Below are 23542 nucleotides of genomic sequence, written 5' to 3' on the forward strand. Positions count from 1 at the left end.
GGAGTAGCAGCATACATGTGGAGATAGTTTTATTAACGAAGCCGTCCGACTGAAGGTTAGAGTCAAACATGACTCCGAGGTTACGGACAGAATCCACCGCCACCACATTGCCCAAGGAGGAAGAAGGCCAAAGGTCAGTCGGTAAAGGACGCGGAACGCGGTCCGAGGAACAGTAGAGTACCTCGGTCTTGGAGCTGTTAAACTGGAGGGAGTTGTTTTGCAACCAGTCGGCAGTGGCAGTCATACAGCGATGAAAAGTCTCTGTAGACACCGCATCTTCTCCTTCAAGGGAGAAAATGAGCTGGGTGTCGTCGGCATAGTTAATCACTGAAATGCCGAAAGATTTGATCAAACTGATCAAGGGGCAAAGATACAGGTTGAACAAAATGGGACTGATCGCAGACCCCTGGTGTACACCCTGTCCCACTCTCCTAATACCAGATCGAAAGGGAGGTAAAGCCACCACCTGGTGTCTATTCTGAAGGTAGGACATCAGCCAATCTCATGCCAATCTTGCTACACCGGCCTCCTCCAGCCTGTTGACAAGAATTGAGTGGCTGACCGTGTCGAACGCGGCCAACATGTCGAGCAGCACTAGGAAGGCTGCTCGACCCCTGTCGACCCGTGATCGAAGTGTGTCCAACACGACCACCAGTGCCGACTCCGTACCGTGAGCCGGCTGGAATCCAAACTGGGCCACATCCAGGCAGATGTTACTTTACAGGAAGCTGGATAGAGACCGGGTCACAAGCTTTTCCATGATTTTAACTGGGAAGGGAAGTAACAAGATTGGCCAGTAGTTAGACAGACAGGTGGGGTCGAGAGTGGATTTTTTTAGGAGAGGGGAGACCACTGCTAACTTCCAGCAATCTGGGACCGTAGGGGTGCTAAAGGACTGGTGGCATATGGAATATAAAGGCTGGAAGAGTTCCTCATGAAAGGATTTCCAGAATTTATGGGGAAGAGGATCAAGAGGGGAGCCAGAAGACACCCCATTTGCTAATGAGCAGAACTCCTCGAACGAGGGGAGAGTAAAACATGTACATTGCTAATTGTCTTTAACCAATACCAGTTGGGATACCTTGTTTCTGTACAATATTACCTACCACAATCCCAACGTGGTTGATGGGTTTTGCTCCTGTAGATTATACAACAGCTAGAGCAAGGCACAGTACAGTTATACATACTCTTGACACCCTATCATGACTCAGGCCCTTACTACAGACCAGACGGCGGTCCCAACGGAAGGGCCCCTAGACTCTCTGGTCCTACTGACTTGGAATGTACGGGGTCTTAATGATCACCGTTAAGTCCGGAAAGTACTACACTACCTTACTAGACATAAGGGTTGACATTGCACTCCTTCAGGAGACTCATCTCCATCCGGACAGCCCAATTCTGCGCACTAAAGGCCTTCTGGGCAATGTTCATGCGGCAGGATTTACTTCACACGCTAGGAGGGTATTGACTTGGGTGAACCCGAAGGCTTCGATTACACTGACACCCCTAGAGACAGATAGGGAGGGACCTTTGCTTTTTCCAAATGCTGCGGGAAGGGTCTGGAATTGTTTATAATTAATATTTATGGCCCCTACTATGACCACCAAGATTTTTACACCAATCTGATGTCAAAAGCCCAGTTGCACTTGCAGGGTTACGTTCTCTGGGGAGGAGACTTCAATCTGGTTAGGCACCCCGATAAAGACAGATCAGACGGCCCAGACAGACGCCCTTCGGCCTCTTCCAGCACTTTAGAGACGCCGATGTTGAGGCTGGATCTCTATGATGTATGGAGGCACAGGCACGCACAGCAGGGAGGTTATACACACTACTCCGCACCACATAATGTTCACACTCGAATTGGCTACTGGTTGGCCTCAATACCCCTAATCCAACAGGTCCAAGCTTGCACGATTTTACCCCGTACCTATTCAGATCACTCGCCACTTCTTCTTTCTATTGTCTCGCCAAGGAAGCGTATTCCCCCGTTTATGTGGCGTTTCCCACCCTATTCACTACTTGACAGTGTATTTAGAGAAGATTTGGCCACGTCCATCGAGACTTTTTTTTAGACTAATGTGGTATCGGTGGATTCGTTCCAGACTGTTTGGGAGGCCTTCAAAGTGTATGTTAGAGGGGTCACTATATCTAAACATTCGGGGGTTCTGCGATCGATTCAGCACCGACTGGAGGCTCTGGAGAAAAAGCTGAAAGAGTTGGAGGCGCTGCGCATCACTGACAGGAGTGAAGGGCTTACTTGGGACCTTGCGCAGACGTTAAGTGAATATTACGAGGAAGCAGATGCGGAATTGAAACATCTGGGGAAATATGCCACTGCTAGAGTATACGGAGAGGGGGAATGCCTGGGAATGGTATTGGCTCGGATTGTCAGACAGCGCAGAGACAGGACTGCGATCCCGGATATGAGGTCACTCCCAACGGACCCGCCACTCACTGAGACACAGGTGGCGGAGAAGTTCCGGAACATTATGCGGCCTTGTATGTCTCCCGAGGGCCTGCGCTGGAGGAACATATCCTGGATTACCTAATGCACATCGAATTGCCGTGGTTATCTAACCTGGACCGGGAATTCTTAATGCGACCGACAGAACGTGATGAGGTTGTTTTGGCGCTGTCTGGGATGTAGGCGGGGGCGCGCCAGTTAGTGATGCTGTAGTAATCTCTTAATAGTTTTTATGATGTCATTCCCTTGACAATAGAATGTTAATGTTTGAATGATTGCTGTGCTGTTATTGCCTGCAGTATCCTGGAAGCTGTGGAGGCTAACGGTCATTAAACTGAAGGTCTGCTGAACATATTGTGCCAGCCTGATTACTTCAATTTTGGCGATGAGGACTGACCGTTAATGCCTCCACCCACGTGTGCATCCTTTCTTCAGTTCAAGTGACACGCTTGTCTTTCGTTTGGATTTAAATATCTGAGAGGATCTTTGCTCCTTCAAGTTCCTGTGAACAGGATTCACACCGATGGGATCTTGGATCTCGGTGTTGTAGAAAGGAAAGGAAAGTGTGGAATTTGGATTTAAACTGTACTACTCGAAGATCGTGCTCTACACATCGGAAAGTTGCTGCACATACACCGATGGGATCTTGGATCTCAGTGTTGTAGAGAGGAACAAGAGGAGTGTTGCAGCCCTTCGTATACTAGCATTTGAATGTGAATTCGAACATTTTACGTCACAACTTATTCGTGATCAAATTGTTGTTCACACCAATGACAAAAAGGTACAACAGAAGTTGCTCACTCTTAAAAATCCCACATTACAAGAGACAATCTCTATAGTTAAAAGTATTGATTTGTCTCAAAAAGCGTCCATGGAATTGAAACCAGAGAAAGGTGTTGTTGGCGCAATAAAGGTCAGTGGGGATAAAAGTGTTAAAGGGCAAGTTTCAGCAAACAAACCCTTAAGTGAGTCGAAAAATTATAAGTCTGTTTTTAATAAGAATGAGAGAAAAGTTGTTTTTTCTAAGAATATGTGAGGTAAATGTGGTTTTGCGGCACATTTCCCCAACTCTAGGATCTGTCCAGCTAGAGCTGCTTCCGGTCACAAATGTGGTAAAGAAGGCCATTTTTCAAAATGCAATTTTAGAGGAAATGTAAATGCTGTTTATGTTGAAGAAGACAATTCAAATGAAGCTGTTGGTGAAGTTGTTAGCTCCTTAACTGATTTAGTAGTTGTTGTCAAAGACAATTCAGAAGACTGCATTGATCCTGTGGTGGAAATATTAGTGGATAACAAACCTCTTGATCTTTTAGTTGACTCTGGGGCACGCATGACAATGATAACTGATGAGTTATTTGAAAAAACCTGGAGTGACAAGATACTTACTCCACCAGACAGGAGTCCTGTTTCCTATGAGGGCAGGAAAACTGAATTGTCCGTTTTTTTTTTTTAACATCTCTTGTATTTAAGGGTCGGTGCATTAAAGGAAAGGCGTATGTAGCCAAGAAAGGGCCAACATTTTAGGATGGTACCATCAGGGTTTATTTGGGATGACACTTAGACCAGGTACTAGAGAACAGGTGTCTGTAGTGGAAGAACAGGGGCTTGATGAAACTTCATCGTCTCTGTTTGGTAAATTTCCCAAGGTTTTGGGTGAAAATGTAGGATGTATAACTGGATTTAAAAATTTCATTAAAGTAAAAGAAGGTGCAGTTCCGATAAAACACAAGCTGCGAAATGTACCTTTTAGTGTCAGCGACGATTTATCTGTTGAGCTTCGGAAGATGTGTGAATCCGGGGTTGTTGAACCCATTGAATCATCCCTTTGGTTGTCGCCTTTGGTCGTTGCGTGAAAAAAAAATGACAATCTTAGGGTTTGCATTGATTTGCGCAGCGTAAATAGAGAAATTTGGGTTGATTCTCACCCTCTCCCTCGTATTGATGATATTTTATCAAAGTTTGCAGGTGCAATGTTTTTTTCAAAAATCGAATTGGCTTCAGCATATCATTAAGTTGAATTAGATTCGAGAACCAAACATTTGACTACCTTCGTGTCTCCTATAGGCACTTTTCAATTCAGGAGAATGCCGTTCGGACTCGCGTCGGCGGCATCTGTATTTCAACACATTATGGAAAATGTGCTGGATGGTGTCGCCGACGCGGTTGTTTTTCAGGATGAAATTTTGGTTGCAGGTAAAACTAAAGTATCTCATGACAACAATCTTATTAGTGTTCTAGAAAGATTAAAATATTGACGGATTGTTGCAAACAAACAAAAATATGTATTTGGTGTACAGTCAATTGAATATTTGGGACACCAGATTTCAGGAGAAGGTATTGTACCCTGGGAAGGTCTCATTCAGGCTATTGTTGATGCTCCTTGTCCATCCTCTAAAGAACTTATATCTTCATTTTTTGGGAATGTGTGAATTCTACTTTAAGTGTATCCCTAATTTTGCAAGTAAAACTACACATGAGGGATTTGTTAAAAAAAAGAGCCACTTTTGTGTGGGATGATCTCTGTTAAAATGAATTTATACAGATATAAAAAGAATTGGGGTCTTGCAAAATTCTCAAGTTCAAGTTCAGTAATTTGTATAGCGCACTACTCACCCAGAGGGTCTCAAGGCGCTTGAGGGAGGGTGGGTGCATTACATATCGAATAGCCAGGTTTTTAGCTGCTTTCTGAAGGAGAGGTGGTTCTGTGTAAGGCGGAGGTGAGTGGGGAGAGAATTCCAGGTCTTGGCCGCTAAGTAGGAGAAAGATCTATCTCCCATGGTGGATCTATTGATACGCGGAATTGCGGCGAGGGCTTGATTGGATGAACGTAGTTGGCGGGTGGGTGTGTAGAAGGACAGTCGTTTGTTGAGGCAATCGGGTCCTAGGTCGTAGAGGGCCTTGTGTGCGTGGGTGAGGAGACGGAACGTTATTCTCTTGTTGACGGGAAGCCAGTGGAGATCTTTCAGGTGACCGGAGATGTGAGCTTGACGGGGGATGTCCAGTATGAGTCTGGCTGAGGCGTTTTGGATGCGTTGGAGTTTTTTCTGAAGTTTGGCTGTGGTTCCGGCGTAAAGGGTGTTTCCATAGTCTAGTCGGCTAGTGACTAGTGCGTGGGTGACTGTCTTTCTTGTTTCGGTGGGGAGCCAGCGGAAGATTTTTTTGAGCATGCGTAGGATGTTGAAGCATGATGATGAGACGGCGTTGACTTGTCTGGTCATCGAGAGGGAGGAGTCTAGGATGAAGCCCAGGTTACTGGCGTGATCTGTAGGTGTGGGTGCTGTGCCCAGAGCCGGTGGCCACCATGAGTCGTCCCATGCAGAGGGGGATGATCCTAAGATGAGGACTTCCGTTTTGTCCGAGTTTAGTTTTAAACGGCTGTTCTTCATCCACTCGGCTACTTCTTTCATTCCTTCATGTAGATTGGTTTTGGCGGTGTTAGGGTCTTTGGTGAGGGAGAGGATTAGCTGGGTGTCGTCCGCGTAGGAGATGATGTTGAGGTTGTGTTGTCGCGCGATGGATGCGAGGGGACTCATGTACACGTTGAAGAGTGTGGGACTGAGTGATGATCCTTGTGGTACGCCGCAGATGACTTTGGTGGCCTCTGATTCGAATGGGGGGAGGCGGACTCTCTGGGTTCTTCCGGCGAGGAACGAGATGATCCAGTCCAACGCTTTTCCTTGTGTTCCGACGTTCCGACGTTGCTGAGGCACCATTTAATCCCAATCTAAAATGCACCCTGTCTGTTGATGCAAGCTTACATGGTTTAGGGGGTATTATTTCACAAGTTAAAGATGGAAAAGAATATACTGTGGGTTTTGCTTCATGGCTTTGCGACCAAGTGAAAAAAAATACTCTGTCATTGAGCGCGAGCTGTTGGCTTGTTGTTGGTGTGTAAAAAGGTTTAAGTGCTTCTTATGGGGAAAAACTTTTAATCTTTTTACTGACCATAAGCCACTTATTCCTATTATGGAGGGCAAAATTGTAAAAGATCATACTCCAAGAATTGCAAGACTTAGTACGAAATTGCTCCAATATAGTTTTGATGTTGCTCACATTTCGGGAGGGAAGAATACCATGGCTGATTTCCTTTCAAGGTTTCCCCTTCCTATTTCAGAGCATGATTCTGAAGATAATATTGATGAGGAGTGTTTAATTGCAGTTGTAGATGCATGTTCAGTAGGGTGTTTTACCGCGCATGAATGGTTTGGTGCATTGGAATCTGATTCTGTTCTCAAAAACATAAAAGAATTCATTGTTTCAGGTTGGCCGAAGGAGAAACACATTGATAGTTGTTATCATCCTTTTGCTAAAATTGCGGATGAGCTCACTTTGGCGGAGGGAGGGATGATCATGAGAGGTGAGAGGTTTGTTCCTCCTGAATCTTTGAGAAGTCGCATCATTGACTTTGGACATGAGGGACATCTTGGAGAATCTAGTACAAAGAAAATAATTTGTGAATTTTACTGGTGGCCTTCTATGGATCGTCAAATAAACAATGTAGTGGAAAGTTGTTTAACATGCTGTTCAAGTGACAAGGTTGTAAAGATAGTTTCACCTCCTCTCCTAAGTTTCATGCCTCCTGATGGGCCCTGGATGAAACTTGCTGTCGATTTTGTAGGGCCATTTAATATACTGCCAAGAAAGTATAAATTTGTTAGGTTGTGGCTGATTATTTCAGCAAATGGTGGGAGGTACATTTTATGTCTGACCTTAACTCACAGGAAGTTATAAGGTTCTTCCAGTGTTTATTTGCAAGAGCGGGTTTCCCAAAAGAAATTGTATCCGACAACGGAGTACAATTTACCTCAAAGGAGATGTCTGAATTTTTAAGCCAGTCTGGTATTTCCCACAAGCGTGTTGATCTTTACCACCCTCAAGCAAATGGTTTTGTTGAACGCAATAACCGAATTCTTATGGAATGTATTCAATGGGCTGTTTCTTCGAAAATTGAGCTAAAACAAGCTGTACAAAATATGCTTTGGGCACATCTTACGACTCAAAGTACGATTACTGGTTCTAGTCCATTTAAACTCTTTAGAGGCAGAGAAGCTACTTTTCACTTGTGTCCTGCTTGGATGAAAACATGGGGTTCTTTCACCAAGAAGGGAATGTCAGATGATGTAGCTTGCTTTTCCAAACAATTGCCACCTTGTAATCTGAAAGACATCAAGTCTAAAATTTCGGTAGGTGATTGGATTAAGATCAAGTCCCCTCACAATGTACCTAAAGGGTTATCAAAGTTTAGTCCACCTGTGAAGGTTGATGCCGTTGCACGCTGTGTGGTAAGAGTCAATGGGAAAAACTGGTGGAATCTCTCTAGAGTCTACAAATTGCCAGAGAGAGTTGTACCCCAGTTGGGTCTAATTCCAAACACTCTAGGAACTCGACCTTCTCAGAAAGCAAATCTGGGTTCTGTTGAATCTTCGTTGAAATAGGTGCCTTCACGTAGAAGTGGTAGGATTCGTGTCACACCTTGTCGAATGGATTTATAATGTCCATTTCGTCTCTGTTTTTTTTTCTCTTTTCATTCCTCATTTCTATCTTTTTTTTTGTTCCCTCCTTGTATTTTCAATTATCTGTTCTTTCATTTCAAAGGGAAAGAAGAGAGATGTTGTAGTAATCTCTTCATAGTTCTTATGATGTCATTCCCTTGACAATAGAATGTTAATGTTTGAATGCTTGCTGTGTTGTTATTGCCTGCAGTATTCTGGAAGCTGTGGAGGCTAACGGTCATTAAACTGAAGGTCTACTGAACATATTGTGTCAGCCTGATTACTTCAGATGGCCATACAGTTGCCTTTTATAAGGTATTCTCGGATCTGCTGATTCCGCAGTTGCTCGCGTTGTTTGAGGATATTTGTTCCTCAGGGGTGATGCGCCGACCATGAATGAAACGATACTGGTTGCTATACTTAAACCTGGGAAACCGCCGGAGGATTGTTCTTCCTACAGACCCCTGTCGCTCATGAATATCGATGAGGAGATCTTTGCAAAGATCCTGGCCAACCGTCTCAGCCCCTTAGTCACTATGATGGTAGCTCCGGAGCAGGCGGGCTTTGTATCCTAGCCGCAATTTGACTTATAACCTTCGGACAGTTTTTGCGGCCATGCAGCACACAAGCCCGGAGGTGCCTGCTGTGGCAGTCTTCCTCGACATGGAAAAGGCCTTTGATTCGGTCGAGTGGCCTTTCATGAGACAAGTTCTCGGCCGAATGGGTGTGGGGGCGGTCTTCCTTCAACTTCTGGCGACGTTGTATTCTGCTCCAACGGCCCGTATCCGGATTGGTTCTTTGGTTACAGACCCTATACAAATTTGCAGGGGCACGAGACAGGGCTGCCTCCTATCTCCTATACTCTATGCTCTGACGACTGAGCCACTGGCTTGTGCTCTATGTGAATATCACGGGCAAAGAGGTATACGATTTCTGAACTATCACCTAATTGTATCCACATATGCGGATGATACCCTACTATATGTCCGGGAGCCCGAGATCAATCTCTCCCCAGTTTTGAAGGAGGTGGTGTTGTTCGGCTCCCTCTCCGGAATTAATGTCAACTGGCATAAGTCCACTATGTTCCCACTCACTCCTGCCACGGTGCGCGTGGACCCGGAATATCCGCTGCTTTGGACCACGGACGCGGTTCACTACCTCAGAGTTCGACTGCATACAGACTCTGAGGAGGTGCTGAGGGAAAATTACGGAGCTCCCTTCCACAAACTAGAAGATGACGTTGAGAGTTGGATTAGCCTACCTCTGTCGCTGATGGGGAGGGTTTCTCAGATGAAAATGATTGTATTGCAGCGTCTCCTCTTCCTATTAATTAATATCCCGATGGTCTTGTCAAAAACTTTTTTCCATCGACTACATTCGCTGATGATTCGACTTGCGTGGGCGGGCAAGCAGCCACGGGTGGCTTGGAAAATACTCACCTGGCCGAACACGATGGGCGGTCTGGGAGCCCCAGATCTGGAACTTTATTACAGAGCGGCGCAAATCTCACATGCTTATCATTGGATTCACAGGCCTGTAGAGATACCGCACATTCGAATCGAAACCATTGTCGCTGATCCTACACCCTTACCGGCGCTACTGTTTTCACCCCGAGATCGCCGCACTGGCATATTAGTAACGTTAAAGCCGGATACGCATGCGTGGCATCATATGCTGGAAGCACAAGCTTGCACCCTGCTGTATGGACCATTAGCTCCGCTTGAATGGCTATTGGCTCGCCCCCTGCAAAGACAAAGGGGTAATAGCGGTGCTGAGATTACCGAAACTACATAATATGGGGGATCTATTCGCCAACGGCACTGCACGCACTTGGGAAGAGGTGGTAGAGGAGGGAGTGGCGTACTCGCTGATGCCTCGTTTTCAGTTTCACAGGGTGCGCCATGCACTCAAACATTTATTGGGAGAGGATATGGCAGAACCCCCTGAGGATACGGCCCTAACAACCATTATTAAAGTTAAGTCGCCCGCTAACATGGTCTCCAGGTTGTATCGCATAGCCATTTCGGAAAGGGACATGGAATACGCTAAATCGCGAATCGAGTGGCAAAGAGACCTTGGGGTGGATATGACGGATGACAAGTGGCAGTACTGCTGTTCGAGTACTAAACGAATATCACTTAACGGGCGCCACAGACTAGTCCACTTAAAGTTTCTGAATAGAGTGTACTATACGCCTGAACGACTACATAGATATGGTCTCCGAGAGAGCCCACAATGTGAGAGATGTGGGACAATGGTTTCGGATTTTCTCCATGTGGCATGGGCCTGTCCGGGAATCCCAACTTTCTGGGGCAGGGTATACGATGAGGTTAACCGCATCACTGATCTGACATTGACTCCGGACCCACTCCTGGCTATCCTAGGCTATTCCAAACCACTTCCCAAGGACCTTAGACGACTGGTGGACATGGCCTTCCTCCTTGCCAGAAGGTGTGTAGCCTCTTACCCTTTGTCCATCACACTTGCTGATTAGACAGTACACCAGAGGCACGAAGGGGTGAGTCCTAGTATGATGTACTCAGTTGACTGAGGAACGGGGGGTGCCGGAAGGGGACACTGGCCAAAGACTACTAATCCTGTTTCGTTGCATTTGCTCTGTTGGGGTATAGTCTTTACAATGTTTCAATGAATATGTACCATTTATGGCTGTTTGCCTTTGACTCTGTACGTTGTGTGTACGCGCTGATGTCTTGTACTGCTGTTTTTTGTCCTTTGAAATGCCAATAAACAAATTATTTCAAAAAAAGAAATACTTCACACCTCATTTGGATTTGTTGCCAATGAAGAGAAAGGAAGCCAGCAGTTTGGAATTAATTGCTGCTATAACACCAAACAGGAAGGCACATCTCTCTACATACTGGATGAAAGAATACAATGATTTACATTACTGAACAAAGACAGAGATAAAGAATGCATTACATGATCCATATAAAAACCACAAGCAATCAAGGACAGTCAGGAAAACTAATGTGTATATGCACTGATTACTAATGGTTATTCCAATTTTTTTATTTCTCATCTCTTTATATTGCACAATCGCCGCTTAGGTTCACAATAAAGTGGGACATGGGGGCACTTTGTGTCATAGGTAATTAATGACTGCTCCTAGAAGGCATTAGGCAATTAAAGCAAAAAACGAATTGACCTTGCAAATAATTTCAGAAATGGGGAAGATGTAGTGAAATGTAAAATGTTAGGGAAGGGAAGTTATGGAATGAAAGAAAAACAGGAGGACATGATCAGAGAAGGAGTGCATTCCAAAGATACACATATTTCAACTTACAATGCACCAAGCACTCCACAGTTACTATTAAATGAGTGAGTACCAAATATCATGTTCATCAAACATAACAAATATACAGCATCAAAATTGCACAGACAGTCTTTATACATACCAGTTCCATTAGGTCTTTCAATTTTCCAATTTCTTCAGGAATGGATACAAGTTTATTATTGCTAACGACCAATACTTTAAGAGGCAGGTCAAACAGGTATTTTGGCAACGTTGATAACAGATTACGACTGGAAAAAAATAGTTTAACTGAAGTTAGTTTCATCAATCATGTTTTAAGTTAATAAAAACAAATATTTGATATGCTAGATCCTTTTGGAGAGAGTCTAAGGAGTTCTGGGCTTAGTGATTATTTGTATGTGAGAGGAAAGCAAGAGGAGTAAGTTACTTACCTTTGATAATGATGTTTCTGGTGGATACTCTACCCTCTATGGATGGCCTATGACAATGCGCTGGACCCAGAAAAGTTAAATACTTCTCTTGTACGACAAATGGTGCCATGGCTCCAATACTACTCTGGTGCCTCACTGGATGTGATGTCACAGAGCAGTATATGGTGCCACCCAGAGTCTTGGACGTCAGGTCCCTACTTTTTTTCTTCACAATATGAAGCTAATATTATATTGTTAAACTTACAGAAATGCAGTGTAGAAAAACTAATTTGGAATCTTATTAAACATACAACAATTCTCATCATAAAGGGGAGGTGGATGAGAGGTAAAGAATATGCAGGTAGATGGAGTATCCAAAGGAAATATCATGAGTATAGGTAAGTGACCTTATCTTCTGCTGGATATTTCTACCTGCAGATTCCCTGCAAAGTACTCAACTTATGATTAAATTTCAAAGCAATAAACCTGACGAGGAGGGTCTGGCGAGAAATGCACTCAAGAACTGCGCAATATGGACCCATGAAGGCAAACAGCCAACAAGCCCAAGCTGCAATCAATGACATACGACAAGGAACAGAACAAGCCTTGATCAGCAATCCAATGCATACTCCTGCTGTCAGCAGTTAGGATAATGGAAAAAAAAACAGGTCTCATTCGGACAAACAACCAGGTGGCACACAACATGTATTAAAAGGATTTTAAACACACTGAATGCAGTGGAAGAAACGTGCCAAGAGTTTCCGAGCTAGTTTCCGAGCTTCCGAGTCCCGACCCCGAGAGAGCAGTGCATTCTGGCCAATTTGGCCAGACCGAGTAGCGGAAGGTGTTTCCCCGCTGGAATCACTCGGTGCTTTTTGAAGAGAGACTCGGAGTCTCATATTTCCTCGCATATTCCTGGGAGCTCGTAGCTCAAAACCTCTGACCTTTAACGAGGTGTTCACGTAACCGCAGCGCTTTGTTTGGTGCAAGCGTTGACTGCCGGCGTTTGCTGTGTTATTTTGCCCGCACCTGGAAAACGTGCATGGACGCCTCGCTGCATTACCCGGTGCCGCTGACAGGTATTCAGCTTTCCCTTGGAGAGTGGAAGACTGCGCCTGGAGGTGCTCTCCTCTCGGGGATTAGCTTTCATTTCTATATTACTTAATCTTTGCAGTGGGTGCTGGTACTTGTATGCTATGGTGGCCCATGCTAGCATTTTTTTACTTTTCGAATCTAATCAGAAGCGTTTTGTTCTTGTAACAGGAGGTCTCCTTTTGAATGCCATCAATTCTATGGAGATGATAACGATATTCCACTTCTGCTTTGGTGTGATTTAACAACACGACAAGAGATATTTTGGCCTCGAGACATTCGAGCCTAAGTACTGCATTTCTATACAAAGTTCTGGGGTATGACTATCTGCTAATAACCCTCCTGACTTTAGAGGCACAAGGATAATTGGGCTTCTCTAAGGAGGATCACAAACAGAGTCTGATTGAAGCGGTGGTGAAGCGGTGGCGGTAGTGGGAGCCCAGGCGAACCACGGAACTGCGAACGTGAGAAACCGCAAGCCACACCAGGCACTACAGTGCTGCAGCTATAGCGAAAGTCTAGGATCACAGCAGGAGTGGCGTAGGAGTTGCCCTGCTGCAGTGTTTCGGCAAGCCGCGGATCCCGCGAATCGTAGCAGGACTATTATACAGAGGCTGCACACAGAGGTTGCAGCGTGGAGTCGTGGGATTTGCAGGAGGCTGCGAGGGGGCTATAGCGGTCCTTGCCAGGAGAGCCGAGTTCCTGTCTCAAGCCTCCCGATTCATCGAGTGTAGAGCTGCAGGGGACGGAATCTAGAACACCGTGGTCTTACCCTAAGCTAAAGCCTCAGCCTTAGTGCCGGTTCTGATCTGGTTTGGGCACTAGGCACCAGTTAAAGCCCAGCAAGTAACCTTTGCATCCCCAGGTGAAGCATGAACTGTACTGTATATTTCAAGAGCATTTCAGCGGCGTAAGTCTCTACCCTATGCGCAAGATGACTTCTAAAAAATTACGCTCTGGTCGCGTACTTACCTCATCTCCTAGCTGTGTAAGGAAATTGAGGAGATCATATAGTGGAACAAAAAATTGACAACATCTTTGCTATAAATCTCAATCAACTATCACAGGTTTCTTTCGGAAAGCTCTCCTGACCGTTCCTGCAGAGGCAATATTGGGACAAGATAGCATGCATTCCAAGTTTGCCTTAGTAAAACCCCCCCTGTCTACAGGGGAAGCTCAGGGAAACCTTTATGGTTCTACGGGGAGTTCGAAAATGTCCCAAGAAGGGGCAAGGGGCCAGATAAGATCAGGCACGGAAGATGAACCAATTAGCTCTTTATTAGATATATCTTCAAGGACAAACTTGGTTCCTGGCCCTTGTGGTAACGATCCAATCCAATGGTTTCAACAGTCACAACATAGCCCATACACCCATTCGAATCTATCAAAAATGGAGTTTCCTGCTGTTGGTATACCTGTCGCTTCAGACGCTGATCTGCATGCAGTCATGGGTTCGGATCATCCTCTTAACCAGCAGAATCAGGAATCCTCTTCATTGAGCAGAAAAAAATCATCCAGCAAGATCAAGGGTAAATATGTTGCCATTATGGAGGGGAACATCGGCAAGGGACCCTGTGTAGAGGATGTGGTTGGGGACGTTGTAGGAACTAGGGAGGATGCCGGGAAGGATATTGTTGCAATTGTGTAAAAGGCTTCATTTAGTGGAGAACCCAACTTAAGGGAAGACTTTACACTCCCAGACATTGACACTGATGTTCAAATAAGGGGGTGGGGAGCCATTAACATTCACCCTGCGAAGAACTCTGTGAAGAGCGGGTATCCAATGAGCAGTCCGATGTAGAAGAACATTTGCACCGTAAACTCCCCCCCCTCTCAATGCCCCTATTATATTGTTGTACAAGTCCCCTGAATGGTAACTTTGTGGAGTCAGTCTATGATGCTCATGATGTATTTTTGCCTTGTTCACAACCAAAGTTGAGCAATGAGAGGGATGGAGTGCCTTCGGAATTCTTTGTATGCATTGAAAGACTTTTAAGTTCTATTTTGTCTTTGTTGGAGAAATCTGTTTTTAGTTCAGATCATATGCTGGAAATGATCTCCGTAATGCTGTTTGAAATACAAAAAGTAAATAAATTAGGCACCATTATTCCCCCCTCCATTATACCTGCACGATTGGACGAACAAATCGATGTTAGCCCCCCTTCATCTGCACCCTGCGTAGAGCACAGAGACGTGTCTGTTCAAGCAGGTACACCTCTCTTCTCACTGTCCCCAATAGAAGCTTCCTGCAACCTTGAAAATGAAGAGGTAGGTTTAAGCTTACTCTTTGAGGAAACTGCAGTGGGCCCTCTCCTGAGACACGTCCCACTAACACTTTACCCATTATTTATCAAGTGGAAAAGGGGAGCTGGTGAAGCCATTAAGGAAGCAGAGAATATTGAGTGTCATGCTGCGCAAAAAGGCGTGGGAGTGATAGAGGGGGGGTCCAAAATCCATTTGCCCCTCAAGCCCAACCTCCAAACCCCCTGGTGGACTTGGGAACAAAAGTAGTAAAGAACGGTGGGCTCTTAATAAACTGCAAAGGAGCAAACAGGAATAAGAAACAAAAAAGGAGAAGACGATTACCTAAAAGAAAAAGGTCAAAGTTACACTTCCCACAGATCCCAGATAGCCAGAGTGCTGCTCAGACTGCAACGGAGGAGGGTGGTTGTCAACTATTCACTGGAGAAGGTGCACCCAGGAACCCAGCTGCAGTACTTCCGTCTCCTAATGGGAGAGTTGGGGCTACTGGAGCAGTAGCGGCATCATCAAGTTTTCCGCTGCAGTCTCCTTTAGTACCTCATTCTCTTCTGCTTAGTGAGGGGGATGATTCCTTGGGGAGGAGAAATATATTGGGAGGTGGAGACCCTACATTCCAAATATGGTCCACAGTTCGGGGGGTTGAGCTACATGGTAAACTAGAGGTGGGGTCTCTCACACAGATCGAGTCCAAAGCGAAGGAACAGGTGGTTAATAATGGCGATAAGGTGCCTCTATGGATTCCACAAAGAAATGCGGTAAAGAAAGTCGATACGGTGCAGACAGCTTCATCGCCCATAGTGGATTTCATCTGGCTATTTGAGTCCGAATTTGTTCCGATAAATAGAGGACTCCTTCTTAAAATCTTTTCTGAAATAGAGGCATTGCAGTTGTTAGAAAGCAGGGATATTTTAAATGTGAATATTATCTAGCACGAGAATGTTTCCTTTTCTAGAGTCACCTTTTGTTCCCTGTTAGTGGCCAACTTAGCCATACAGAACAGCGAGCAATTTTTAAAACGAGGGTTAGATATAACTCTTGTAGCAAATTTTGAGGATTATTCTACTAGGTGTAGACCAATCCCACGCCCTCAAGATCTGAGGCCGGGTAATCCCGTGGTGTTAAACGCATGGGCCCCGACTTCGAGTCTCCTATGGGCAATGCTAAAAATATTATGGTTTCATTAACTAAAAAGGGCCGTTCAATACACTTGGTGCCTGATTCTGTAGTTGCATGTCATCCCCCTAATAAAGAAGATGACTTAGCCCAGTGGAGTTGGGTAGCAAAAACCCTGAATACCAACCATCCAGAGGTAGAAAGAAGTGCTCCTCTGAGGTAGCCGGGGGGGTTACTTCTGTCCTGGAACATGGCTGGTCTGGGGCACGATGAAGAAAAATTGAATTATTTAAAATCTTTAAACCCTCTGATTATATGCCTACAAGAGACTTGGGCGTCCAAAGATCTCGATTGTAATGGGTTTTTTACTCTCTCTTGTTACGCTAACCACTCTGAAAGGGGACATGCTAGTGGGGGGATTGCCATTTTGCTTAGGAACAGTATTAATTGGAATCAGAAAGTTTTTTATCATCCATCTAATCTCTGTATTTGCCTGAAGTTGGCATGCCTGGGAGAGTCTGATAGGCCTTCCTTCTTCCTGGTGGCAAATCTCTATATCCCCCCAGGGAAAAATTATGACCATCTGTTGAGTTCACTTTTTTTTATATATCAATGAGATAGCCACCATGGAAGAATGCCCTCTAGTGATACTAGTGGGAGATCTAAATGCAAAAATTTCTAGTTCGTCACAGGTATTATATGCTAACCCAGATAAGGAAAAAATTTGGCACATTCCCGAGTCGTTTTTACCGGATAAAATAAAAACGGACAAGCGGGGATTCCTCCTGCTCGATAGCATTAGAAGTACAGACTTGGTTATTCTAAATGGGAGGATACCAGTTGATAAAACAGCCCAATTTACCTTTCAGTCCTCCCGTACACAAAGCCTATTGGACTACGTAGCTATTTCGTATGAAAGGTTTGGCGCTTGTGAAAATCTAGAGGTTATTCCATCAGTATGGAGTGAGCACAGTGTAATATGCCTGACTTTGGCCTTTAACCTATCCGCACTGAACCAAGGGCACTTGTGCCAGGGCTCGATTGTTTTTAATAAATCTAATGGTCGTTCATTTTGGACACATAAAAATATCGTTGAGGTAGGCGCGATATTGAAAAAAAGTCTTCCAGAACAGTATGGTTGCCTTTCCGCAAATACTATGCAATTCTTTGAGGCACAAATGAGGGAGATAAAAAATGTAAGCTCAGTACCCTCTGGCCAACGTAGAATAAATCAGGATCCCTCTATCCTGAAGGCTATAAATTACGAAATTAACAATTTAGTTCGGAAGCAATATAAACAATTTTCTATATGTGTGCAACGGGAAATTAATCGCCTAAAGCGAGTCAGACGCCGGTATAAATTAAGAGCAAAGAGAGATGAGATGGATGCAAAATGGATAGGGTTGAGAGAAGCAGCAAGAGCTAAAGATACAAATAAGTATTGGCACCTGATCGCAGAGTATTGTGATTCTAGACAGAGGGCACTCCCCATTCCGATCCCAGAAAGGGAGTGGGTGGACTACATTTCATTACTATATAAATCTAACAGCTCAGTCCCTTTTCAGATGCCTGTAATAGAGGAGGCTGTCTGTGTTGAGTATGGTCCCCCGTCAAGGGTTGAAGTGATGGGTTATATAAAGAACGCCAGAACCTCCGGTGCTCAGGGACCGGATGGTATACCAATTATGCTAATTAAAAAGGATCCAGCTGCATGGGGAGCCCTCTTGGTGCCACTATTCAACTACTGCTTTCAATCGATTAGTATTCCCTCATCTTGGAAGGAGAGCATTATAGTCCCGCTGTATAAAAAGGGCTCAAAAAGGTCACCTACTAGTTTTAGACAGATCACGCTGCTGGACGCTGCGGGCAAATTATTCGTAAAAAGCATACTTCAGCATGTGCAGCAATTGGCCCATGACCTGAACATCTTACTGCCAGAACAGGCTGGTTTTCGAAAGAACCACGGAACGCTGAATAATATCGCGGTCGTCCAGACCATTGTGGAGAAATATGCTTTCTCAAAAAATATGTCAGTCTATACAGCTTTTATTGATTTCTCCACAGCGTTTGACAAAGTGGATCGTCAGACGCTGTGGAGAAAGCTCTCTCTTCTTGGTATGCCATACCATCTTTTGGGCCTTATAATTGAATTACACACAGACACTTGGTGTCAAGTGATGATGGGTGGCTCGCAGGGGCTTTCCTGTAGGATTAATACACATAACGGTCTCAAGCAGGGTTGTCTGTTGGCCCCCCTTTTGTTTTCTCTTTATATTTTTGACCTCCCCGAGAAATTAAATTCAGTGAAGGGGGATGCCCCTAAAATTGGTACAATGTCCATTGGCTCCCTACTATATGCAGATGACGTTGCAATCTTTGATTTAACTCCCATTGGTTTGCAGCGTCGTCTGGATGTTTTAACTAAATATGCGGAGGACCATATTTTGAAAATCAATATCGCTAAAAGCTAAATTTTAGTCTTTCGCAAGAAAGGTTTTCTAATAAAGAAAGGGTATAAGTGGCTGTTGGGGCACGAAGTTCTTGAATTGGTCAATACGTATCTGTATCTGGGGAAGGTTTTCTCAAAAAATGGGCGTGACTCAGAGCACATCAAAAGGTGCGTTGGCAAGGCCGCCTCCCAGGCCGGAGCTCTGAATAGATTTTATAAGACCTGCGGGAGACGTCATTTTAATCATGTTCTGTCAGTATTTAAGGTTAAAATCCCCCCGACATTAACTTATGCTGCAGAAGTTTTGGATAGGAATTATTGGCTCTCTTTCGATAAGGCTGAAGGCCGGTTTTTCCGTCAAATTTGTAACTTAAATTCCTTGGCTGTCCCACATGTTCTTCGTCTGGAATTCCATTTAGTTTCTTCTTATATTTTGTCCTTGGCAGCGGTTCTGAGGTGGGGGAACTCCCTTTTTAGGGGGATGAGGGCACCCTAAAGGCCGCCCTGAAGTTGGAACTTTTTGCAAAACTAAAAGATAAATCTGCTCTTTTTAGATCATTTGCTAATGCAAACCATTTAATTGGGCTTAATTTAAACTGTGATTTACCCATGCCAAAGCCTGTATTGAAGTTATTTCTAAAGAAGTCAATAAGCACGATTAGTACGGCAAGAGATATGGCTTTAAGTCACCCTAAAGCCAGTAACGGGGTGATCTGTGCGAGTGTGATGGGGAGCAGACCCCAGCCCTATCTCTCATGGAATATCCCACACGGAATTAGAAGGCTAATACTACTCTTAAGAACTAACTTGTTGCCCCTGAGAGAAGTAACGGGCATTTGGGAAAACACTCCTAGAGAGGAGAGAACTTGTGAACTTTGTTGTTCCCAAATACAGAATCTTAATTATATGTTATTTGTGTGCCCAGAACTTCGAAGGGCAAGGCGAATGTTTTTGAGACCTTTATTCATTAAATATAATATTTGTTCTGCTCAGGAGGCACAATCTTTCGTGTTGTCCCCTCCAAATGAAATGACTTGTTATAAAATATTTCAATTTTTTAAAACATTCTTGGATATTTATTATAATTGTATTTGTTATAAAGTATGTCTTTTTTTACTGTATTGGTGTTTTTTTGTGGACCTCCGTTGGAGTTCCGTAACAAATAAACTAATTGAATTGTATTAAAAGGATGCCTAAAAGTCTATAGGAGGAAAGAACATGAAAGGGGTGTTCCCTAAATAACAAGGATCAAAGTTTAATTAATATCAACAGTATACCCCACACACCACAAAAAGAATAAATTTATTCAAAAGAAGTTTTTAATTTTCATTTTGACAATCAACATGATTTTTTGTATAATAAATAGAATAATTACATTTGAGCAATACAAGACATTTTGAAAAAATATACATAATCAGAAACATGCAAAAACAGTCTAAAACCAAGGACACGCAGTGACACTTCAAACAGGGCAACAAAAAGATCCACTCGTACATCCAAACATCCCTTTTATACAGTCAAATTCATACTCAGACATTCACATCCATATCACTACACACAAAGACAAGAAAAGCGCCGACGCGCGTTTCGGACAAGTGCCAATAGAGGCTTCCTTCATCAGGGCGCACTTCAGATATTGCACAGACAACCAGAATAGATAATGTCTGTGACACGGTTCTGACAAGCGGTCCTAGTAGCAGCAAGGCTGTGGGTGGGTATTCTGTGGGCAAAAAAGGCAAATTAGGGACAACTCGGGATAAAAAATTTCATAAACTAAAGCAAGATGGCCTGTAATTAGAGTCAGCAAGACATAGGGGTTCCAATCAGTCAGGCACATACATATCAGTAAAGATCAGCTCTCCTTATATCCCCAAAGTTTACAAACACCGAAAAGGTATATTGAGGGATTAAAGAAGTGTGTCAAGAATATCAGAAAATACATAAATGTGTAAAGAATATTTAGGAAATACATGAATCGGTCGCCCCATAGTAGATGCACCTGTAACCAGAGACCAAATTTCAAGTAATGGTAGCCTACCTAAATACCCTACAGTAACGAGGCCCCTTTAAATATGTAAAGAAAGGGTCAGCAGACTGAACAATCATGAAGACGTGAATCGCAATCCCAGGGTTTCACCGGTCAGAAATTTCGCATTTTAGAATAGGCCCACAAGGGATCCATGTGTAAGAGGAAACCAGGTTTAAAAGCAATTCAACGGAAACATTCCAGGTATCTGATGGGGACATAAAGGTAAAGACAGGGGTAACACATCTATACAAATAGCAATACGACAACGCATGGTGGAATAAGTGTGGTCTAAAGAAGAGAAAAAAAGAGAAAAAATACCTCAAAAGGAATAACAAGCACTGATACAGTACAGGTAGTAGCACCGGAGCCAACAATGAAAAACAACCTAAAAAGCAATAAAACCGCAATAAGATTCACAGATCATGAGGAGGTCGTGCTTCTAACACGGTACAGAATTGACACACAACGAACTGAAACCTACCTCAATACAAAAGAAATGAGCCGTCCTTTGATTGCGGTAAGACGAACACCGGAGACATCACGTTTTGGAAGAACTTCAATCCCGGGGAATAGGGGGCCTAAAGGGGCAAAAACAGCAGAGGAATTTTCAGCAGGGTAAAAGTAAGAAAAGTGAGTGGGAGGTTGCGAGAGAAGACGGATCGAGGGGATGGAACACACGAGGCCCGCAAAAGGTAAACATAGGATCCGACTACACTAACCTGAAACGGCCCGTCGGTGCACGTATAAATGGTGTCCTGGATAGAAGGAAACCGGGTGACTCCTTCACCTTCCAGCGATACGTTTAGTCGGTAAGGGAAAGCGGAAGGGACAGTGGGATTATATACAGGTGCTGGAGGGGAAATGCAGCGCACCTGGACGCAATAGAGATCGAGAAGGGACAACAACGAAGATAAAGAGAAATGAAAATAGACAAAGGGCAAAGAATAAACAGCTCCAACGTAGGAAACAATGAAGACAGACTATCCGAACCAACTGAAGAAGAGGTATACATATCAATAAGCCCAAGGCACGGTCCAAAACATAAAACACTGAAGGTGGGGCAGGCAAGAAAATGGGATATGACGAATAAAAAATAAAATAAAAATAAAAAATAAATAAAATAAAAGAACCAGAAGTCAAGGAATAACCGAAAACAAAATTTAATTATAAACACAATCAAGAAAAATATATAAGAGAAAAAGAATCAACTAAAAATGGAACAGGAAGGGATTATAGGAAATAAAACAAGCAAGTAACACTCTAACTTCAACAGAAACTCTCTCCAAAATAGGTTTCGAACAGAAGGACTGGACGGATGTGGAAGAACAAAAAGAAAAGCTACATCTCAGGGCCATTCAATAAATGGCATTCTCCCAGGGTATAGATTCGTTCAATCCTGAGACAGCCGTCCCAAGATAAAAAATCCAGAAGACTTCTCTTTTGGCTCTGATAGCATCAATGTTGCCATCCTTAGGGTTTTTTATTTTCTCCAGAATAAGCCATTTCAGATCTTCCAGGGTGTGGTTAAGGGCTTTCCAGTGTGCAACAAGCGGGGCTCCAGGGCGTTGGTTTCTGATGCAAGATTTATGCTCCGAAAACCTGGTCCTGAATTCCCTGCCTGTTTCTCCTACATAACCCTTAGAGCACGGACATGTAATGAAGTATATGACGTTGCTAGTTCTACAGTTTGTCATATCTTTCAACATAATTCTTTTTTTGTTCCAGTTAAATTCAGGGACAGTCATGATATTATCACAAGCGTGACATCCGCCACACTTATGACTCCCATTAATGGGGTTAGTCCCTTTGATGCTGCGTTGGCTGACCATGGGTACGTCAGGGAGGGAAGCTCTGACCAAGACATTTCTGAGATTCCTATTGCGGCGAAACGCAATGATAGGTTTCTCGAATTTCTCCATAATTTTGTCTAGGTTAAGCAGATGCCACTGCGAATTGATGATGTATCGGAGTTTATCATTAAAGTTGGAGTGAGTAGTAACTAGCACCAACTTGTCCTCAGGTTTTTGGATTTTTGATTCTAAAAGAGCCTCTCGGTTATAATATTTGGCTCTTTTGTAAGAATCCCTAATAAGCCTATTAGGATATCCCCTGTCGAGAAATTTCTTCTTCATGACAGTGGCATGTGTTTCAAAGTCCCTAGGGTCAGTACAATTCCGACGAAGCCGAAGGAACTGGCTGAACGGTATGCTGTTTATTTGTGTACGAGGATGGAAGCTATCGTACATCAGAAGGGTATTCCGTGCTGTGGGCTTGGTGTAAAGGGAGAATTCTATATGTCCATTAATAGCCTGAATCCAGGTGTCAAGAAATTCAATTTTAGAGGAGCTGATGTTTGCTGTGAATTTGAGATGGGAGTCACAGAGATTTATCCATAGGATAAATTCATCAAGTTGGTCTCGTGTCCCCCGCCAAATGAAAAAGATATCGTCTATGAACCGGTTATAGTTCGTGACGTTTTCAAAAAACGGGGCCATCTCATTGTAGATGTGTTTCTCCTCAAAAACCCCCATATAGGAATTGGCCACATTCGGAGCACATGCCGCCCCAATGCTGATGCCAAGAACTTGTTTATAGATGGACTTGTCAAATTCAAAATAGTTCTCCTTTAACACAATACCTAGGCATTCGAGGACAAACAGTTTCTCAGAAGGACAATCAGAGTGTCTGAGAATTTTCTTGACAGCTTGAAGGGCACCTTCTTGGGGGATATTCGAATATAGTGCCTCAATATCCATAGAGACAAGTAAGTCGGAGTCAGCATTGAATTCAAGTCCCTCAGTTTTAGTAATAAGATGTCCGGTGTCACGGACAAATGCAGGGAGGCCACTTACAATTGGAGAAAGACAAGAGTCTACAAATTTCGAAAGCGGTTCGGTGAGGGACCCAATGGTCGAAACGATAGGCCTAAAAGGTGGACATGTAAGGCTCTTGTGCAT

At 43.9% G+C, this 23542-nt stretch overlaps 1 protein-coding gene across 1 annotated transcript in view; it reads right to left on the reverse strand.

Annotated features, from left to right (window-relative positions):
- Positions 1 to 23542, reverse strand: part of LRCH2 (leucine rich repeats and calponin homology domain containing 2) — a 973671-nt gene that overhangs the window by 703245 nt on the left and 246884 nt on the right. The window contains exon 3 of the mRNA XM_078688532.1: positions 11373 to 11499. Within this exon, the coding sequence (XP_078544658.1) occupies positions 11373 to 11499 (127 nt within the window). The remainder of the gene's footprint in view (positions 1 to 11372; positions 11500 to 23542) is intronic.

This window comes from Lissotriton helveticus, chromosome 4_1, assembly GCF_964261635.1.
Source record: "Lissotriton helveticus chromosome 4_1, aLisHel1.1, whole genome shotgun sequence".
Lineage (NCBI taxonomy): Eukaryota > Metazoa > Chordata > Amphibia > Caudata > Salamandridae > Lissotriton > Lissotriton helveticus.